General features: G+C 41.8%; 2 protein-coding genes across 4 annotated transcripts in view; one reads left to right on the forward strand and one right to left on the reverse strand.

The window, feature by feature from the left end:
- Nucleotides 1-584: 584 nt before the first annotated feature.
- On the reverse strand, nt 585-7,905 carry MRPS12 (mitochondrial ribosomal protein S12). The gene is made up of 5 exons (XM_078870705.1): nt 7,821-7,905; nt 4,086-4,143; nt 3,548-3,690; nt 2,420-2,488; nt 585-1,607 (listed from the first exon to the last, which is right to left on the reverse strand). Exons 2-5 carry the CDS (start codon nt 4,141-4,143, stop codon nt 1,431-1,433), a joined length of 447 nt encoding a protein of 148 aa, XP_078726831.1. The 5' UTR covers nt 7,821-7,905; the 3' UTR covers nt 585-1,430.
- A 687-nt stretch (nt 7,906-8,592) lies between these two features.
- Nucleotides 8,593-19,068, forward strand: part of IFT43 (intraflagellar transport 43) — a 28,713-nt gene continuing 18,237 nt past the window's right edge. Inside the window, exons 1-5 of one of the 3 annotated variants that reach the window (XM_078870561.1) lie at nt 8,593-8,943; nt 10,269-10,370; nt 12,609-12,626; nt 15,147-15,217; nt 17,623-17,664. In XM_078870561.1, the coding sequence (XP_078726687.1) occupies nt 8,908-8,943; nt 10,269-10,370; nt 12,609-12,626; nt 15,147-15,217; nt 17,623-17,664 (269 nt within the window). In that variant the 5' untranslated portion in view covers nt 8,593-8,907. The remainder of the gene's footprint in view (nt 8,944-10,268; nt 10,371-12,608; nt 12,627-15,146; nt 15,218-17,622; nt 17,665-19,068) is intronic. The other 2 variants (XM_078870560.1, XM_078870562.1) reach the window with 2 other exon arrangements.

Consider the following 19,068-nt stretch of genomic DNA (forward strand, 5'->3'; position numbering starts at 1 on the left):
TTAACAATCTCAAAAGATGTGTGCATTCAACAATCCTCTTGGCCTCCCAACCTTAAGCTCAATACAAGGGCATACGCATTACCTCCCAAATCCATTAATCCCCCTTACTATAAAGGATAAAAGCAGATTACAACCTCCAACATTCAAGAACTCGGCAAAAATTTTACGTAAAAATATTACCCGGGGCAGACTTGCTAATGTAAAGACAATGGCTAGGGCACTCAAGTACAAAATCAGCAAGTTTCGAGTTCCAATCTTAATGCCCATCATCAGCAACTATCTTCTGTTTGTGAAGGCATCTCTTTTCTCGACTCTTCTGATTTTTTTGTTTTACATCTAAAATGTCAGCATAGCTGTTCCAACTTCATAACAAGATTTTGATCTCTATGAGAAAAAACCAAGAGCCTGGATTTTGCTTCTATTCCCACTGAATTACCTTTTCATAATTTATGTAATCCAGGAATAATGGTATCGATACTTATATTTTCTATCCTCAAAATATTTTTTGTGCTGAACTTCTTCGTTTGGTTAGGTAGACATTGGCAACACACGGCTCAAACGCATCAGTCTTAAAGGTATTTATTTTGTAATTTTACCTAATTACGATTTACGCGCTCGCATAACAGGGCGTATCGTGTACATGCTGTGTCATCACAAGTGCAGTGCGAAACATGTTATTAACCGCAATGTTTTCCCTGGTTGTAAATCCCTTCTAAGTGAAGGATTGTAAATGCCTATTTCTCTAAAATTATATGAAGATTTTATTAGGTACAGCTAGCGAGAAATAACTGTTTCCACGCTCATGGCACCACGTTGTAGAAAGAGCCCATTTTGATACATATTTATATACAAACATGACACTAGTATATTTCCGAGGAAGAAACAAAAAAATAAAAATATATTTACAGAACCTTCCAATACGATTGCATTTCATGTTCCATAAATCCATATTGTATTATATAGTCAACATTACAGCTGTATCAACGATGATACATTTGATGCACACACCTCAGGCCCATGGTGTTAACGCAGGACCACCAGGTAATACGTGGCAGACATAAGTTCCTTGAACGGTACGAGTCCCCCAAGTTCATCAATGTATCTTTTAAAGGGGCCCCCTGCTGGTCAACACACGGGTGAGGTTTCGAGCAGAGAACAGATGTGATCACAACACTCATTCTCACTTACACAGGTCAAGCTCCTCCCGGAGGAACCCTAGAACGTGAGCCATGCCCTGAGGACCCCTGAACATCTTAATCTGGAACCACTGTTCACTTTGTGCATGGAAATCACTCCTCTGTTGTCTGTTCCGCTTTGCGAATTTACACATCACTAAGTTGTGCTTCTCACCAGAGAGACACATCCACACTCTCCCTCAACCCTCTATCCTCCCCACCCACCAACCCATCCCCAGCTCGTGTTCCCATCTCCTAGTTCTTCTTCTTCTGCACGTGCGCACAGTCAAACTTCCCGCGCACAATCTTGAGCTGGAGGCCGGGCAGGTCTTGCGTACGGCCGCCCTCCACCAGCACGATGTTGTGCTCCTGCAGGTTGTGTCCCTCGCCAGGGATGAAAGCAATCACCTCCTCGCCATTGGAGAGTCGCACCTGTGGTGACAGCCCGGGAGGGGGGGGGGGGCTCCGTCATGCGAGCCTTGGGGTGGCGTTTCACCTCGACTGGTAGCCCAGAGCCAACATTCTCATCGTGGGCAAAAGCTTATATAAACAGACCTCAATAAATTAGATTGCTCAAGAGAAGGAAGACGTCGAACAAAGGGGACTGGTGATGAACAAAGCAGTTAAAATTGGTAGATAACTGACAGCAACAGAGGGACTTCATTTGACCCTTCATCCACGATTGAGCAAACAGAAAGGAGCAAAAGATGTCTTTGTGCCTCCAGATACGAATAAACAGTTTTTTTAGTGCATCAGCTGATTGGCTTTCCAGACTAATATTATTCAGCAAAACATTTGTTTAAGCAAGCAAACTCTGCATATTTTTTTACTTTCAGCATCTCAAAGCAGATTCAGGCTTTTGTTAAACACATGCTGCTGAGTTGCCAGATTTTATTGGCAAGAACACTACATCTAAATAATGAGGCCCTGTTCAGAGGGTTTTTGCTTACTGTGTGGAGACACAGAATGAAGGTGTGTGATACACATTATTACTCAATGCTACACAATGCATAAAAAGTGTGTTTCCCATGGTGGGGGGCATTGTCCCTGGAGGATTACCGCTGTCAATCTCCCGTAAAGTGGTACTAATTTTACCCACCCCAGAGGTAGGACACACACCGAATCGACCACTTCAACTACCTTTCAATTGGAAGTTGATGGAGAAGTCATCGTCTGCAATTGGAATATTAAATCATTCAGACTTAACACGAGCGCTTGTGTCAACATGATGAGCAAGCACTTACCTTGGCACACTTCCGATTGGCCGAGTTTGGCTTTTTGGGTTTCTTTATGAACGTTTTGAGAATGACGCCCTAAAACACAAGGACCGCAACAACAATTGTAAACAATAAAAAGTACTGATAGATGTGTCTACATCATTACCAGAAATGTTTAATTCCATACAACCACTGCCTTAATGCGATTAAATGGGGAGTTCTCAGGGTGGAGAGGGATCAATACCCTCCTAATAAACAATAGTACATGCCCCCTCTCAATGATTAATTCCATGAATTTAAGATTAGATTATATATTAGCTTTTGCGCAAGTGATTATATATAAATTAAATTAACAACCCAAGTGCATATTATTGGTTCTTTCGGTAAAGTCACGTAGAAGGGAAATAATAAAATAATAAAAATAAAACATAATAAAATATGTTAACTCCTCTGTCAAGGCGCTCTCCTCCTCCCACCCAGCTTAAAATAAGCTGCCAAGCTTAGCAGTGTTCATTAGGACGCTGTTTTTCCGACAGCTCTGTTTCTTCACCTGAGGACGGCTGCTTGCGTTGTGGCCGAAACGTCGTAAGAATTATAATTATTTAATTTGTATTATTTTATTATTTCCCTTCTACGTGACTTTACCGAAAGAACAAAGAATATGAATCCCTGCAGTCACGAAATCTTTAAATCGAAAAAACCCAAGTGCAGCCTGGTGTAGACAACAGACAGAATCAAGGCCGGTTGAACGTGGAGACATTGAAAACTACACGCTGCACAGTTTCACCTTCATAATATAGGTTTTTGGGTCAGATCGCGTTATTTATAAATGTGTGGTAAATAAATACAATTACAATTCCTTATAAGGGAAACAAATACCAATGAATAACAATTGAATGATTACCAATCAATTGAATGATTACCAAACGTCGTACTCAAATTTTAAAATGCTGTTGATTCTCTCTTCAACATACCGATGGGCTAAAGAAATAAATTATTTTGTCCTTTGAAAAACGTGACACATTTTTTATTGTTTGGCCGTGTCGGGTGGTGGAGGGTTACGACACATTTATAAATAACGCGATCTCACCCAAAAACCTATATTATGAATAATATTGGTCGCGAAAGCCTGCTATGTGTTAAACTGAGTTTCACCTTGATTTGCGGCCGTCCGAAAGTGGCTCCCAGCTTGGGCGGACGCCGCTTTGGGGGTCCATTCCGATGCATTTGGTTGAGGGTGATGGTGGCATTTGGCACCAGCTGTGTGCATGGAGCCTGCAGCAGAGCTGAGCCAGCACCTATACACGAAGAAAAACAAGATGTGAAGCAGATATTTAATTCTCAACCAAAGGATACATTTACATTTTACGTGGTTATTTATTTGCAATCATTGGTGACAAGACTATCAACTCACTACACTTGAGAATCCGGATTCGAATCGGGAACTCAGTGCTACAGGTTCAGCTCCAAGTTCAGTCCTCTACCCGGCCACCTTCAACACTTTTCCTGATGAGGTGTGTTGTGTTTTTAAGTGTTCATAGCATGTGTGACAGAGTAGGTGGATGGATATAGATGTGTGCCAGTTTGTGAGTGTATTGAGTGCAGTGGCACAGTGGTTCGCCTTATAATTCCTGGTCTATTGACCAGAAGCAGATGAACCACAAAGTAATGTGTTTGTCTCTCTGCACGTTACCTGAGAGAGGGTTGAAGAACGATGTTCCCAGTGCCGTGAGCCTCCTCAGAGCAAACATCTATGTAATCAAACACAGAATATCGATTTATCTTCTTGGTTCTTTCGGTAAAGTCACGTAGAAGGGAAGTAATAAAATAATAAAAATAAAACATAATAAAACAATTCTCACGACGTTTCGGCCACAACGCAAGCAGCCGTCCTCAGGCGAAGAATGAGAACATTATCAAGCTAGGAGCTTATATAGGTGTAGCGAGGAGGAGCGCCTTAACAAAATAATGTGCATATGAAGAGGAATTTAGCATACCAATGGGCAATGCATAGGAGGTGGGCGGAGGGGTTTCAAAGTCCCATTATGCCCATGCATTATGCAGGATCAACAGCACCACGGGGGGGCGCAAGGAACAGCGTTAATAAAGGAAAGGAATGTTAGTGATATGTAGCTGCATTTGCCAAACAACCACGTAGAAAACCAAAGTGGAAACTACATAAAAAACTAAAATATAAACTGATACTTACTATACTCTACAATAAGCTGAGTTACTAACAACAAATAATAAATTACAATTCTACGTCGTAAGAAGTATATAATATACTTCCATCTAAACTTTATTCTTTTAGCATATACAGTACTATATACTGCCATAGATAAACCCAACATTAAATTATATACTGTATTGCTGTAAACCACCCTATACTTTATACATTTTAATATAACACTATGTATTATTCAACTCACCCTAATGTGTATCGAAATGGTTTATTACGTCCTTCCAATGATTGCTAAGCCTGAATCCATCTTCTCGGTTAAAATTGTCTCTGTGTTTGTATATGTGGATCGCCTCATGAACGAATCTCTCATGATAGCCAGATGGCTTGCAGAGAACCTCCGTCTTGGAGAAGTCAATGTCATGTGAGCCCACTGAGTTGTAACAGTGGTCTGCCACGGCTGAGGTGTTTGTCCTACCGTGTTTTAGATCAGCTTTATGTTCACGAATGCGGTCTGAGACGTGTCGTTTGGTTTCCCCAATGTAACTGCTACCACAGAGGCAACTTAGTTTGTAGACGCCAGGGTACTGTATGTCTGGAATCACATCTTTTACAGACGGTACCAGATCACGGATTTTATGTACTGTGTTGAATCGGACCTGGATCTTGTGTTTAATCAGGATTTTGGAGATCTTTTTTGTGACCCCAGCAATGTAGGGTAAGGTGATGGTCTTGAAAGGCTCCTCAACAGGATCTTTCTTGATGGTTGGAGTGATGGCTTTGCGGATTGTGTAGTCGGAGTAACCATTAGCTTTAAGAGCTTGGCGTACGTGTTTGAGTTCACTGGAAATGTGTTCATGGTCGGAGATGCATTGGGCTCTATGATATAGAGTCTTGATGAGGGAATTCTTCTGGGATGGATGGTGGTGGGAATCCGGTTTTAGATAAGCATCCGTGTGGGTGGCTTTCCTGTAGACAGAGTGGCTCATTGAACCATCAAGTCTCCTTTGGTTCAATGAGCCACTCTGTCTACAGGAAAGCCACCCACACGGATGCTTATCTAAAACCGGATTCCCACCACCATCCATCCCAGAAGAATTCCCTCATCAAGACTCTATATCATAGAGCCCAATGCATCTCCGACCATGAACACATTTCCAGTGAACTCAAACACGTACGCCAAGCTCTTAAAGCTAATGGTTACTCCGACTACACAATCCGCAAAGCCATCACTCCAACCATCAAGAAAGATCCTGTTGAGGAGCCTTTCAAGACCATCACCTTACCCTACATTGCTGGGGTCACAAAAAAGATCTCCAAAATCCTGATTAAACACAAGATCCAGGTCCGATTCAACACAGTACATAAAATCCGTGATCTGGTACCGTCTGTAAAAGATGTGATTCCAGACATACAGTACCCTGGCGTCTACAAACTAAGTTGCCTCTGTGGTAGCAGTTACATTGGGGAAACCAAACGACACGTCTCAGACCGCATTCGTGAACATAAAGCTGATCTAAAACACGGTAGGACAAACACCTCAGCCGTGGCAGACCACTGTTACAACTCAGTGGGCTCACATGACATTGACTTCTCCAAGACGGAGGTTCTCTGCAAGCCATCTGGCTATCATGAGAGATTCGTTCATGAGGCGATCCACATATACAAACACAGAGACAATTTTAACCGAGAAGATGGATTCAGGCTTAGCAATCATTGGAAGGACGTAATAAACCATTTCGATACACATTAGGGTGAGTTGAATAATACATAGTGTTATATTAAAATGTATAAAGTATAGGGTGGTTTACAGCAATACAGTATATAATTTAATGTTGGGTTTATCTATGGCAGTATATAGTACTGTATATGCTAAAAGAATAAAGTTTAGATGGAAGTATATTATATACTTCTTACGACGTAGAATTGTAATTTATTATTTGTTGTTAGTAACTCAGCTTATTGTAGAGTATAGTAAGTATCAGTTTATATTTTAGTTTTTTATGTAGTTTCCACTTTGGTTTTCTACGTGGTTGTTTGGCAAATGCAGCTACATATCACTAACATTCCTTTCCTTTATTAACGCTGTTCCTTGCGCCCCCCCGTGGTGCTGTTGATCCTGCATAATGCATGGGCATAATGGGACTTTGAAACCCCTCCGCCCACCTCCTATGCATTGCCCATTGGTATGCTAAATTCCTCTTCATATGCACATTCTTTTGTTAAGGCGCTCCTCCTCGCTACACCTATATAAGCTCCTAGCTTGATAATGTTCTCATTCTTCGCCTGAGGACGGCTGCTTGCGTTGTGGCCGAAACGTCGTGAGAATTGTTTTATTATGTTTTATTTTTATTATTTTATTACTTCCCTTCTACGTGACTTTACCGAAAGAACCAAGAAGATGAATCCCTGCAGTCACGAAAGCTTTAAATCGAAATTTAATATCGATTTAGTTTCAACAAAACTTGTACGGCAGAGGTTAAGAACGAATGGCGCATAGGCCATATGTGAATCATGTCATGGTGGTCAGCCAGTAGTTCGGGTTTGCGGTCATGTCTGCCCAACGCTTTACTTGTTCCGAGGCTCTGGATCACTCTTCGTACCTAGCCACCCATAAAGACACGAACATGTACGGCCCTTTATCAATCAGCTGCTGCATCTCGGAAGTCAAGCTGGCTTGAGTCTGGAGAGTATTTGGACTGATGACCACCATGCATATAATCCATTGATGTGGGCAGCGGCCGCCAGTGCAGCGATTGTTGTACTGTATCTCTCTATACTCTCAGCCACTGACCAGAGTGGTGAAGTATGGTCAAATAACCCCCACGACCCGCACATGTGTGGGGAGACCGTCACCTAGCAGATTGGCAAAATAGCCGATAATAACCCATTGATCAGTAAGGCAATGCACTACAGTACTGAACCGCACTGTAACACTGACTCGCCTCTCTACCCTCAAGAGAATGCAGCCTCTTGACAATTATCGTTTTAATGGGTCCTCCAGCTCTTTGCTAACAACGATTCTTTCATTATTATAAGTGATAAACATAATAGGGGGCGCGTAAGGTCACGTAACCTTGTGACTCAAGCGCCGAGGCCTAACACGTGTTTATTTGCTAAATCACGAGATCAAACAACTTGAGTAGCACAAATGACGACCGGCAAAACGCGGAGAGGTATGTGTGAACGTAGTGCATATCAACATTACCAAAAAGTAAATACAGAGTAAAGTTAAACAATAATCGTTACCTTGTAACTTGACGAGTCAGTCTCAATGAGACACTGTACTCAATCCATGGAGCAGCCGACACCAAGTACGTCATAAACACCCCTCTATAATGGTTTGGTCCAATGCTTCCTTGCTCCACGCGTAACGTTTTTAGATGTACCATGTAATATATTAGAGGTGTTTTAATTTGAATAACATTTCTATATAACTTCACATGAGGCTGCGGAGGTTCATATTTGTTCATTAGACGTGTATTACTGAAGCCTATCCATTGCTTTTCACTTGCGTGGAAGCGAGGCTCAATGCACGAGGCATTCGATACCCTATAAAATAATGGTTTGACCCATTTTTCCACACTCAACGCATTCCATTGGGGATGTACCACAAAATTCAGAGGTGTTAGAATTCAAGCAATAACCATTTTAAAAATCATTCATTATTCTGCGGTCCTCTGTTGAAAATATTTTTTAAAATTTTATAATGCATTTTTATTTCGACTTCATTGGTTCTCGAATTATAAGCATTCGATTCAAGATTTTATTTATTATTTAATTGTATAGTGATTTATTATTTTATTTCTATTATTATTTTCCATTTATTTATTACTTATTTTTTACCTACGTGACTTTACCGAAAAAACCTAAGAGTATAATAATTCGAATTATAATTCGAGAACCAATGATTTCCACCAGGCAATTGAGAACGCGAGGCTCCGCCCCCGCCTCGCTTCCCATTGGCTCGCGCGTCTCCGCTGACTCCTCCCCCCCCACCGAATCAACACGAGGTGGGGGGGGGCGTCCAGCATCATCACCAGCTGTGCTCTATACACTGCTAAGTGTCACCAATCAACACGGGCTTGAAACGAACGCCTGCTCACGAACTGTTAGAATCGCTCCATCTCCGTGGGCGACGACGTCCCAGATTAATTGAGCACACGCGTGGAACCTAACAATCCCAAATTGTCCCCGCCTCGTCGTTCCCATGGTTACCAAGCGTCTTTTCCTTACCACTGCTGGTGTTGTTGTTGCTGCCAGTTTTAACTCCGTAACAGCGGCAATAATCGATTCCTTCTTAACTGTTGTGTAATTTCTCTGCTCGCGTGGTGCCATGGAGGACATAGACATCGGGGACATGAGGAAATCGGTACGTTGGCGTGCTGAGGAGACACCGGCTCGGCCCGACGCGGCGGTCGGGTTTGGGCGCGGGGAGAGGGGGGGCTGTGGAAACTAGGAAAGTCCGGTGGTTCGCTAGGCCTCACGGGACCTCTCCGCTTTATTAATTCGTTTTTGCATTTATAATTCTATAATGATGTATGGTATGCGTACGAGAAGAGCCTTTTTGTTAATCCACTGCTGATCCACATTGTATGGGTCGTGGAGATTATTTGGCCACACTTAACCACTATGGTCAGTGCGAGTTTATGAAGGCGGGCAGTTACACTTCATGATGCATCACATAGCCCGTGAGGCTTATCACATCTGTTTTGCATTGGTGGTCGCACAAACGTTATCCAGGGTCTGCTTAGCAGTTTAAATCTTGCCAGGCCAAACTCATTCAGGGTGGTTTTGTCATATGCCCAACATTGACAGTATTCAATACAGTAAATAATAATTGTGACTGATGTACATTTTAATGATCTTGGGCAAGACGGCTGATATTGAGCGAAAATGCAATCTTAGAGTGCTTTAGAAACATCCACAAATCAATTGTTTTTATTTTGGGCCCTACAAAATGTGTGGGGGGATTGGTACCTTGTTCTGAGTCTAACAATCTATGGATACCCATGCATAATGCCCTATTTAAGCACACATGTTTGACATACATATTAATCGTGAAACAAAAAAGACCTGTACAGCTCACACCGGCATATCATTTGGTCGTATCATTATTTTATATTGTGAACTTCTCCCTCATAGTCCAAATTTGTATTAAGTATCCACCATTGAGGCATACGAATGAAAACTATGTTTAAAAAGAGAAAAGGTGGGTTTATGAACTGCTACTTTGATTTCCTAAAGTAGGCACTCTTTAAAAGGCACGAGTCTGAGAGGAGTGTCTGGCTGATACTTTGATCTGCACTGCCTGAATCACCACTTATATGCTGTCATTGTCTCCCCACATTACAAATAGTACCTCTCGCGTCTCTACAACAAACCTTTTTTTAATAGACAGTAATAGACAGTATCATACTCAAAACAAATTGATGAACAATTATGAAACACTACATCGAAGAAGAGCCACCCATGCTTCTTCAGGGTATCATTGGTCTGCTGTTGGTGCTTTTGGCATGCAGGGGAAGAAAGACCTAAATCCAAATGTTGCTGATGAAACAAGCAGAGGACTCATGGAGGACTATAGTATTGACTCCAACAGATCTGGGATCTGGAAGAAAAAATGAAGCAACAGCGAGTTGTGGTGACACCAACGCCACTGACCACGATGACCTCTTGACCTTGACCTGATTTCAGACTGCGAGAGCAGGCAGGCGAGCACGACGCCCAGAAGCACAGGAGGCCACAGACGCCATTCCCCCACCCAGCGACCGCGGTTCCGCTTCAGCCAGCAGCCAGGTGAGCTTTATGCTTGTTTTATAGAATGTAAATGTAACTATAAAATTATACAATTTTTATTTCACCAGGTAAGACCCACTGAGCTACACAGTTCTGTTTCAAAAGTGACCTGGCCACAAATTATAGCTCAACGCAGTTGCTTACCATGTGGAAATGTATAGCTAAATACTCTAAACGCATGTTGATTCTAAGTGTGGAGGGAAAATCTGGAGGACCCCCGGAAAAATCTACATGACCATAGGGACAACATGCAAACTCCAAATATATAGGCGTCAGGGTCGGGATTGAACCCAGGAACTATATAGCAGGCAAGGTAGTTAACATCTCGCCATATATGCTTTATTTGTTATACCAATTGCATTGCCATGTTCCTGTTGCCATTATGTAATGAGATGAAGAAATTCCCCTTCGTAATTCTCACGGGGAACAGAGTAACATCACTTCATATGAGAACACACCAGAAAATAACATGACACAATTACATTTGAAGCCACTTCACTCAACCTCTTCCACACTAATTATTGCGGCCTTAGATGCCCTGTGAAAACTTAGATCGCAGTCAAAATTATATTTTTTCATGACGAAAGTTTTTGGTTTCAAGTGTCCAACGGAAATTCACGTATGAAGTCGTTAATAACCAGGCTGAGACAATACACTTGGAGAACTTGAGAACCTGCTTTAATCACAGGTGGCTGATACACTCTTTCGAACCTGGGATATCAGTGGTCCCAACACAGTACTATGACGTGGCATTAGCCTTCTGAGCTGCCCAGTAACCTCCTTGGTGATATTTAAGGCACAGAAACCTACTTAGGTGGTTGGGTAGATTGTGGGGGCTTGTAATGCACTGAGCCAGCATCGTTGTCATTCTGTTTTTAAATAACAGTTGGCTACTTGAGAGTGCATCAGGTTCCCAAGCCTTTGTTAACCTGATTTAGAAAGCAATATTTACATATTTCATTTATTTGCATTACAAAACTGATATCCAATTAACATGAGGCTTTTGAAGCGCATTCAATGCTTTTCACATACATGTAAGCGAGCCTCAATGCATCGGGCATTTGACAGCAGACGATGTCAGCAAATACCCCAATAAAATATAATGGTATTTCGGGTCATCTTCCATTTTTCCTTATATTTTATTCTAAATGAGAGTAAATCTATTTATAATTAATGTGTCCTCTATTCCAACTGGCCAACTTCCAGTATCACTCCTGAGGGATTCACATTGACCGAAGTTCATATTCGTCTAGTTGTTACATTCAGAATTTAATCCATCACAGCCTGAGAAATGTCACGAAATTATCACGTGCCAGGAATTAACACTAGATTTTGAGAATATTCCTTCATCCATGATTTTCATGAACTTGGCGTATATTTTACAAATAATGTCTGTTTCCTCTCAAGCAGCTTTATAATACTTAGAAAATTTGATTGCAAATTCTTTTGATCACGGTTCTACCTCATATGTATTGTAGAATTTGTGCACTTTCTGTTAATACATCTCTAATAACTGTTTTGACTTGTTTTAATCTTAAGGGTATATTAATGTTGTTTTCCAATGACTAAGTCTTTTTGTACAATTTTTGAGTTTGAACAGAGACCCGGATTTCCCTTGAAAAATAGACTTGTAGTCTCAGTGGGCCCTTGCCTGCATGAAATAAAACAACAATAATTGTCCTCTTCTTGGTTCTTTCGGTAAAGTCACGTAGAACGGAAATAATAAAATAATACAAATAAAACATAATAAAATAATTCTCACGACGTTTCGGCCACAACGCAAGCAGCCGTCCTCAGGTGAAGAACAGGTCTGTCGGAAAGACAGCTGTCGTGAGAATTATTTTATTATGTTTTATTTTTATTATTTTATTATTTCCATTCTACGTGACTTTACCGAAAGAACCAAGAAGATGAATCCCTGCCGTCACGAAAGCTTTAAATCGAAATAATTGTCCTATTGAATAACTGGCGACCATCATGGAATAAGGGATTTTCACCACTGGCTTTGGGCTGTAAATGTAAATTAAAACCATCCCATGCTCATTCACACACTGACTTTGATACTCAAAGTGTTGTTGCGTTCACTTTTGTTTTGGTTTTTAACATTGAGTGTGATGTCTCTGGTCTTGTTTGGTTTCCGTGTGTGTTTCCGTCATCGCTCTGATCACTATGTGCATTTTTTCCCTGTGTTTACTCACGCTATGCTACCATTATGTTCGATGTGTGTGGCTGTAAAAGGAGGATGAAAACGAAGAGGTATTTTGCTCGTGTTGATGGGGGCGTGTGTTTTAACACTAAACTCTATGTAATTGCCACTGCCAGATTTAGTCTTTCACAAGAGGGCACACGCAGTACACCAGCCATACAATATATCAATTACTTTTGAATGTCATTAATCTCTCATGTCTTGGTATTTGTTTTCTAAGTTTCTTTTGCATAGTTATATGTAACCAATCACGTGCACATGATTGTGGTAGTTTGATTTTTTGAAATTCTTAGGATGTGCCTGCTTCTTTTCTCTGTAAAATGAATATGCCCACTCCGTTTGTACGGTTTCTTGTGATGCGTTTGCTTTTACAAACTAAAACAAATCCACATTTTATGTTATCTTATTCATACCAGGAATTATTCCATTAACAAAAATACAGTAATATGATTCTAAGCACCCGTAATTATACTTTTAAATATACTTTTACGTTAAGTTATTTGGTTTTTAAATAACAAAGTCTACTTTTTAACTGAACATTTCCCTTCGTTGTAGCACTATTGTCAGCCCGTTAACCTTTATATTACCCCTCGGGGCTCTAAAATAAACATTTTGCTGTGATGATTTGCAGAGCTGTCTTACGTTCCTGGTCAATTGTTTTTCTGCTGCCCATTGAGGATGGTGATGGTGTTCATGGTGGTGGTCAACGTCATGATGAGATTTTTTATAGCAATGACGAGCCTGATAATAATTATAACAGTGGTGACGATGATGATCAGGATTGTAATGATAATGCTGATGATGGTGGTGACAATAATGATGATGGTGACCATGACGATGAGATTCTTAACGATAAGCTTGATAATAATGATTTCATTGGTGATGATGACGATGAGGATTGTAATGATAATGCTGGGGATAATGGTGATGGTGACAATGAAGTTGGATACACAGAGACACGTGAGGTATGTGTGATGTTGGAGGTATTCATTGGGTTACTCATTTGATTTTGCTCAAAAAGTGTTGTACCAGTACAATAAATTATCTTCATCCTTTTTATTGGAAAACCCAATGAGTACATTGCCAACAATAAGGCTGTGCTCTCAGCAGCTTAACTAATACTTCTAAATGCCATGGCAGTAAGAGGAAGTGCACTATCAAATGGCCTTAATACTACCTTTTTAAGGGAGCCAATAGGTCACTTAATTCCATTCCTGTCCATCTGCCCATCCATTTCTCTGAGGGTACTTTAAAAAAATACCCAAACTCGAAAACATCCTGTAAACATTCTCTACAAAATTGACCAAACAGCTTCCTATGGCCAATGTCCAAATTTCTATATAGGTTTTTATGAAATATTGGCAACAAAATGCTTTCCATAAACTGTTTTTTTAATGAACATTGTGCTGCATACCAGCACGATTTCCTTACATTAGCATGCGTGTAAATACTTGTGTTGAATTAAATTAAGGCTCCCTTAATTAACTGTTTGGCCAGCTTGTTTGTGTATATACTGTCTGTATATATATGCATATTCCTATATATATACACAGGACCATGCCCAGATCACCAGAAATGTATCCAATCTTTTTGGATATTGGAAGCTAAGCAGGTTTTAGCCTGGTTAGTGATTGGATGGGCAACCACCATGGTGTAAAAGGGGGTGATACATTGTGTGCAGCAAAATACATTGTTGAACTGTACTTCTATGGGCTGCCCACTTTCACCAACCCACACTGACTAGCATGGTGAAGTATAGTAAAATAACTCTCCATGACCTGCATGGCATGGAGAGGCCCTCATCCAGCAGTAGATTGGCAAAGGGGAGTACGTGTACCTTTATATCGTGTATATAATGCAATTATCAAATAACCAAATCCAGTATGACATAATTTCCAGTGTGTGATGGGATTACCCTTACTTAGCAAGTACCAGTTGAATACTTGTATGATTACCATGTTATAATGAGAATGTATAAATGATTCCCAATAATTTAAAAGTGGAAAATGATATTCCCATCAGCTTGGGCTGTTGCAAGGACAGGAGCAGTCATTGCAGACAGATGGTGTAACAACATTTTTTGTTTGTTTCTGGGGAGTAAGTGTTATTTTCTAATTGATTATGCATCCAAAGTACAGAAAATGGATATTATTTACCTATTTTCAATGAGAAAACGTGTGCATTTGTGTTATTCCTTCACATAAAGTCCTGGTCACAAAAAGCAAAGTTTATGACCCGAGTTCGATTCCCGCTCACGGTCAACACACGTGACGATTATTTAAACCGGTCTGGGGCCTCCTCCCCTCGGTCGACTTAGTCTCAAATGAGTACCTGGTGCGTTGTGTAAACATCGCCACTGGGGAGACAAAGGCGGTCGGGCCTGGTGCTGGCCACCCACCCCCTCGTGTACCATGCCGGCCTTCATAGGTGCTTGCTAGCAGCACTTTCCCCAACAGTCTGTTAAGGGATATTTGTCTTTTGGGGATCAGGTGTTTCATGTGGAGAGAAGCAGGAGTCAAGTTGCAGTGATATGGCTCACTCACTGATGTTCATCATTGCCCCTGTCGCAGTCTCCTGGACCCCCACCAAAGCCGTCGCGACGCCATGGAGGGTGGGCCCAGGACTCGGCAGGGTCGGCCAGGTGAGGCAGGACCTTCATTTCCACCTAAAGACTCCCACTGGCATCCACGGGACATGATCCTGTACTGTATAACATCTGCACCGTCGCATGAAGCCCATGAAATAGAGCCTAACAGCTCATTGGGCCCTTCTGAAATAAATACAATCTAAAATCTAAATCCTAAGCGTACACAAACACAAATCACACCAATTCACACAAGAGATATTCCTAATGCTGACCCTCATTCTTTAAGATCAGCAAGTACTATTTCTAACACTCCCAAAGCAATCAGTTGATTCAACTCAGCTCGGTTGGGATCAGATTTAAATGATTGTATAATAATATAATACGGGATACTGTAGCCCTTTGAAAAGCATCACAAACCACTTGGCCTCTATTTTAGTTGCTCTGTCAATGATTTAAATTAGGTTTGGTGATAAATGTTACGTTTCTTTTTTCAGCTCCACCTATTAATCGCTGAGAATCTATCCTTATGCTTCACAATACGTGGGATCGTGCTTTTTGAGAATACTATTACTATTTTTGCGACTTAATATACATTTACAAACACAAATTGCTTTCACATAATCACACTGAATAATTTTTGTTTGTTGAGATTCTAATGCTGTTCACTTCTGAATCGGTAAATAGTTAATCGATTTAACAGAATATGCGATCAGATGGGGCAAAAATCTGGTCAATTGTTATTACGAACTGAACCCATGGTACACCCCTAGTGGATACCATAATACGAGCTGATCCAAACACTGAGTGCACAGCAGAATTTCTGAATTGAAGGAATGTGCCTCTAGATGGTGCCAGACTACACAAAAAAACCTCACTCCCGCACATTCATCTGTTGTATAAAATACAAACATCACCAGTACAGCCATATAGACTCGAGGTCAACGTGCTGATAGTGAACGGCCTCCTAAGGTCAGCACAGCACACAACACGGTTGTGTGAACAGCACCGTGCCTGATTTCCTTTGTCTGTCCACAGCTGATATTCATACACTGCACCCTTTAATCATCATCAGTCAAGGTCAATCCACTGCTGGATGAAGGCCTCCATAAGCAATTGCTATCGCTCATAGTCCTGTTATATAACAATCCAGACTAACAGCTGCACATAAGCTGATTTAATCAATGGAGGAATGCACCATTTTAAGGCTGAGTTAATCTAACAGAAGGACAGGATAGATTAACTTACCCCTTGCCACTGGTGGTTTCTATGGCCAGGAATTGAACCCAGCTTTATGGAATGCAATGCAGCATCAATATATCTCGTATAGCCTGGAACAGACTGTTGGGGCAAGTACTGTTAGCGAGAGCCTATGAAGGTCGGCATGGCACGCGAGGGGGTGGGTGGCTAGCACCGTCTTCGTCTCCCCAGTGGCGATGATTACACACCGGACCAGGTAATAATTTGAAGCTGAGTCGACCTAGAGGTGGCCCAGGACCGGTTCTGATAATCATCAATGGTGTTTGCCATGAGCGGGAATCGAACTCGGGTTGCTGGGTTTGTGGCACAGCATGATAACTGCTACACTACTACTTGCCACTGTATACACTTGTGCATGCACACACACAGCTCCTACTATGGAGAATCAAATTTCATGCAAACACAACGTTTCTGTGACTGAATTTCACTATATTTCTGTGTATGTAGTAGCATGAGGTGGCTGGATGACTGAATGGACTCATTGGTCGTATTCTAGCATGGAGCCAGCACCATTGATTCCAAGTTTCAGCTGGCCACGATTAAAGTGGGTTATCGTGTGTCGTGAGTTGATGACCTCAGCCTTGGTTATCAATGACTGCATGCAAACAAATCATCTTATTAACTTGCTTCGTCTCTTTATTTGAATTATTGCAGCTCAGTGGACCAGAAACAAATATTTGATTCGTGTGCGATTAGTACACTTGTAAAATGCCAATATAATAAGATGGGACAGTGGGCAAGAGAGGGCAGTGCTGCAACATCATTGCTGTTCTGTACTTCTATGTGCACATGCCTATGCTGTCGACCTTCAACCGTACATGTCGATGCTGTCCACCTTTAACGATCGGCTTGGTTAAGTATGGTTAAATAAGTATGGTTAATGAACCATACTTACCCAAGCACAACTCTGAAGTGCCTTATTTGACCATACCTAACCACAACTCACAAAAATAGGGTGGGGGTGGGGCTTACCTCACCCAGCAGTGGATTGACAAAAGAGCTGTAGTAATGTACAAGGCTAATAAGGTTAAGTTGACCCCCGACTGTGATTAGAATGTGCAGACTCCTCATATGTCACTTGAGCACTTGAACCACTGTGCCACCTCGACACAGTGATTATCATTCAGGGTCAAATGCACATCTGTTACACCTGTCCATCCTATCCACCTTTTCTCTCTACCTCCTCCTCCTCTTGCATTCAGGTCGGGAAAAATACGGAGTGCTGGATCGGTGGATGTGGAGGAGTAAGTTGTGTTGAAATTTTTTTTTAGAAGTGAAACTTACTGCATAACTGTGAAGTTTGTATCACTCCACACATTGCAAACATGCTGGCAGTGATGCACGTGTTGAACTGGATACGTTACTGGGGCAAGTGCTGTTAGATAAAGCAATTTCCAAAGATAACGGCAATGATCCCCAATGTAGCCCTATAGGCTCCGAGGGCAAGTGTTGTTTGCGAACATCTATAAAGGGTGGCGTAGCACGCATAAAGGTGGTCTGGCTAGAAACATGCCCTTCTACCGCTGTCTCTCCAGTTCTGTTGTTCACACACCACGTCATATAAATGATGTACATATGAGTTGACCTAGTAGAGGGCCAAGGCTCTTTCGACTGAAACTAAACTAAACTATTTTAATTTTACGAGATGAGGCCCACTGAGGTATAGAGCTCTTTCAAAAGCGACCTGGCCGCAAATTATAGCCCAAATGATGTGGCTCATGATGTGGAAATTTATAGCAGCCAAATATTCTAAACGTAACGTTGATTCGAAATGTGGAGGGAAAAACTGGAGGATCCGGAGAAAAATCCACATGACCACAGGGAGAGAGATATGCAAACTCCAAATATACAGGTGTCAGGGTCAGGATCGAACCCACGATCTGTATACCAGGTGAGTTAGTTAACATCTCGCTACCGGCACCCCTCATGTGCATTGTCAATTGTTGAACTTTGCTTTGAAGATCCATAACACAATGGCGTTAGAAAACACCATATTCACGAAGCGAAAGATCCTCCGTGTAGCTTTAACAGATTGGTGGGGCAAGTGCTATTAGCAAGCACCTAGGAAGGCTGGTAAGGCGCACGAGGAGGTAGGTGGTCAGCACCACGACCTTTGTCTCCCTAGTGCTGATATTCACACATCACCATGAGGGAGACTCAGGTTGCCGGGTATATAGCGCAGTGCGCTAACTGCTAAACAAACACAAACATTCCTCATATAGCCTTTATAAACTTTGGGGGCAAGTGCTGTAAGTGAGCACATATGAAGCCTGGCACTGAGCACGAGGGGCTGGGTTGGTGGCCAGCATCACGCCCGTCCACGTTTGTCTCCTGAGTGGTGATGTTTTCACACCACACCATGTACTCATTTGAGGCTGAGTTGATTTAGGGTACGCCCAGGACTGGATCAAATAATCCTCACTGTTGTTGGCTGTGAGCGGGAATCGAACTCGGGTTATCGGCTTTCTAGCACAGCACGCCAACTGCTGCACTACCACTCTGCTACACTACTGCATTTTTATACACATATATACACATACTCTACAAGAACAACCGTCGTTCGCCACTAAGTGGTGGTGACGTCACCACAGGGCTTCTGCCAGGCTAGGTGAACTACAATGACTGTTGGGGCAAATGCTGTTAGCAAG

This window comes from Lampetra fluviatilis, chromosome 30 (assembly GCF_964198595.1).
Source record: "Lampetra fluviatilis chromosome 30, kcLamFluv1.1, whole genome shotgun sequence".
NCBI classification, from domain to species: Eukaryota; Metazoa; Chordata; class Hyperoartia; order Petromyzontiformes; family Petromyzontidae; genus Lampetra; species Lampetra fluviatilis.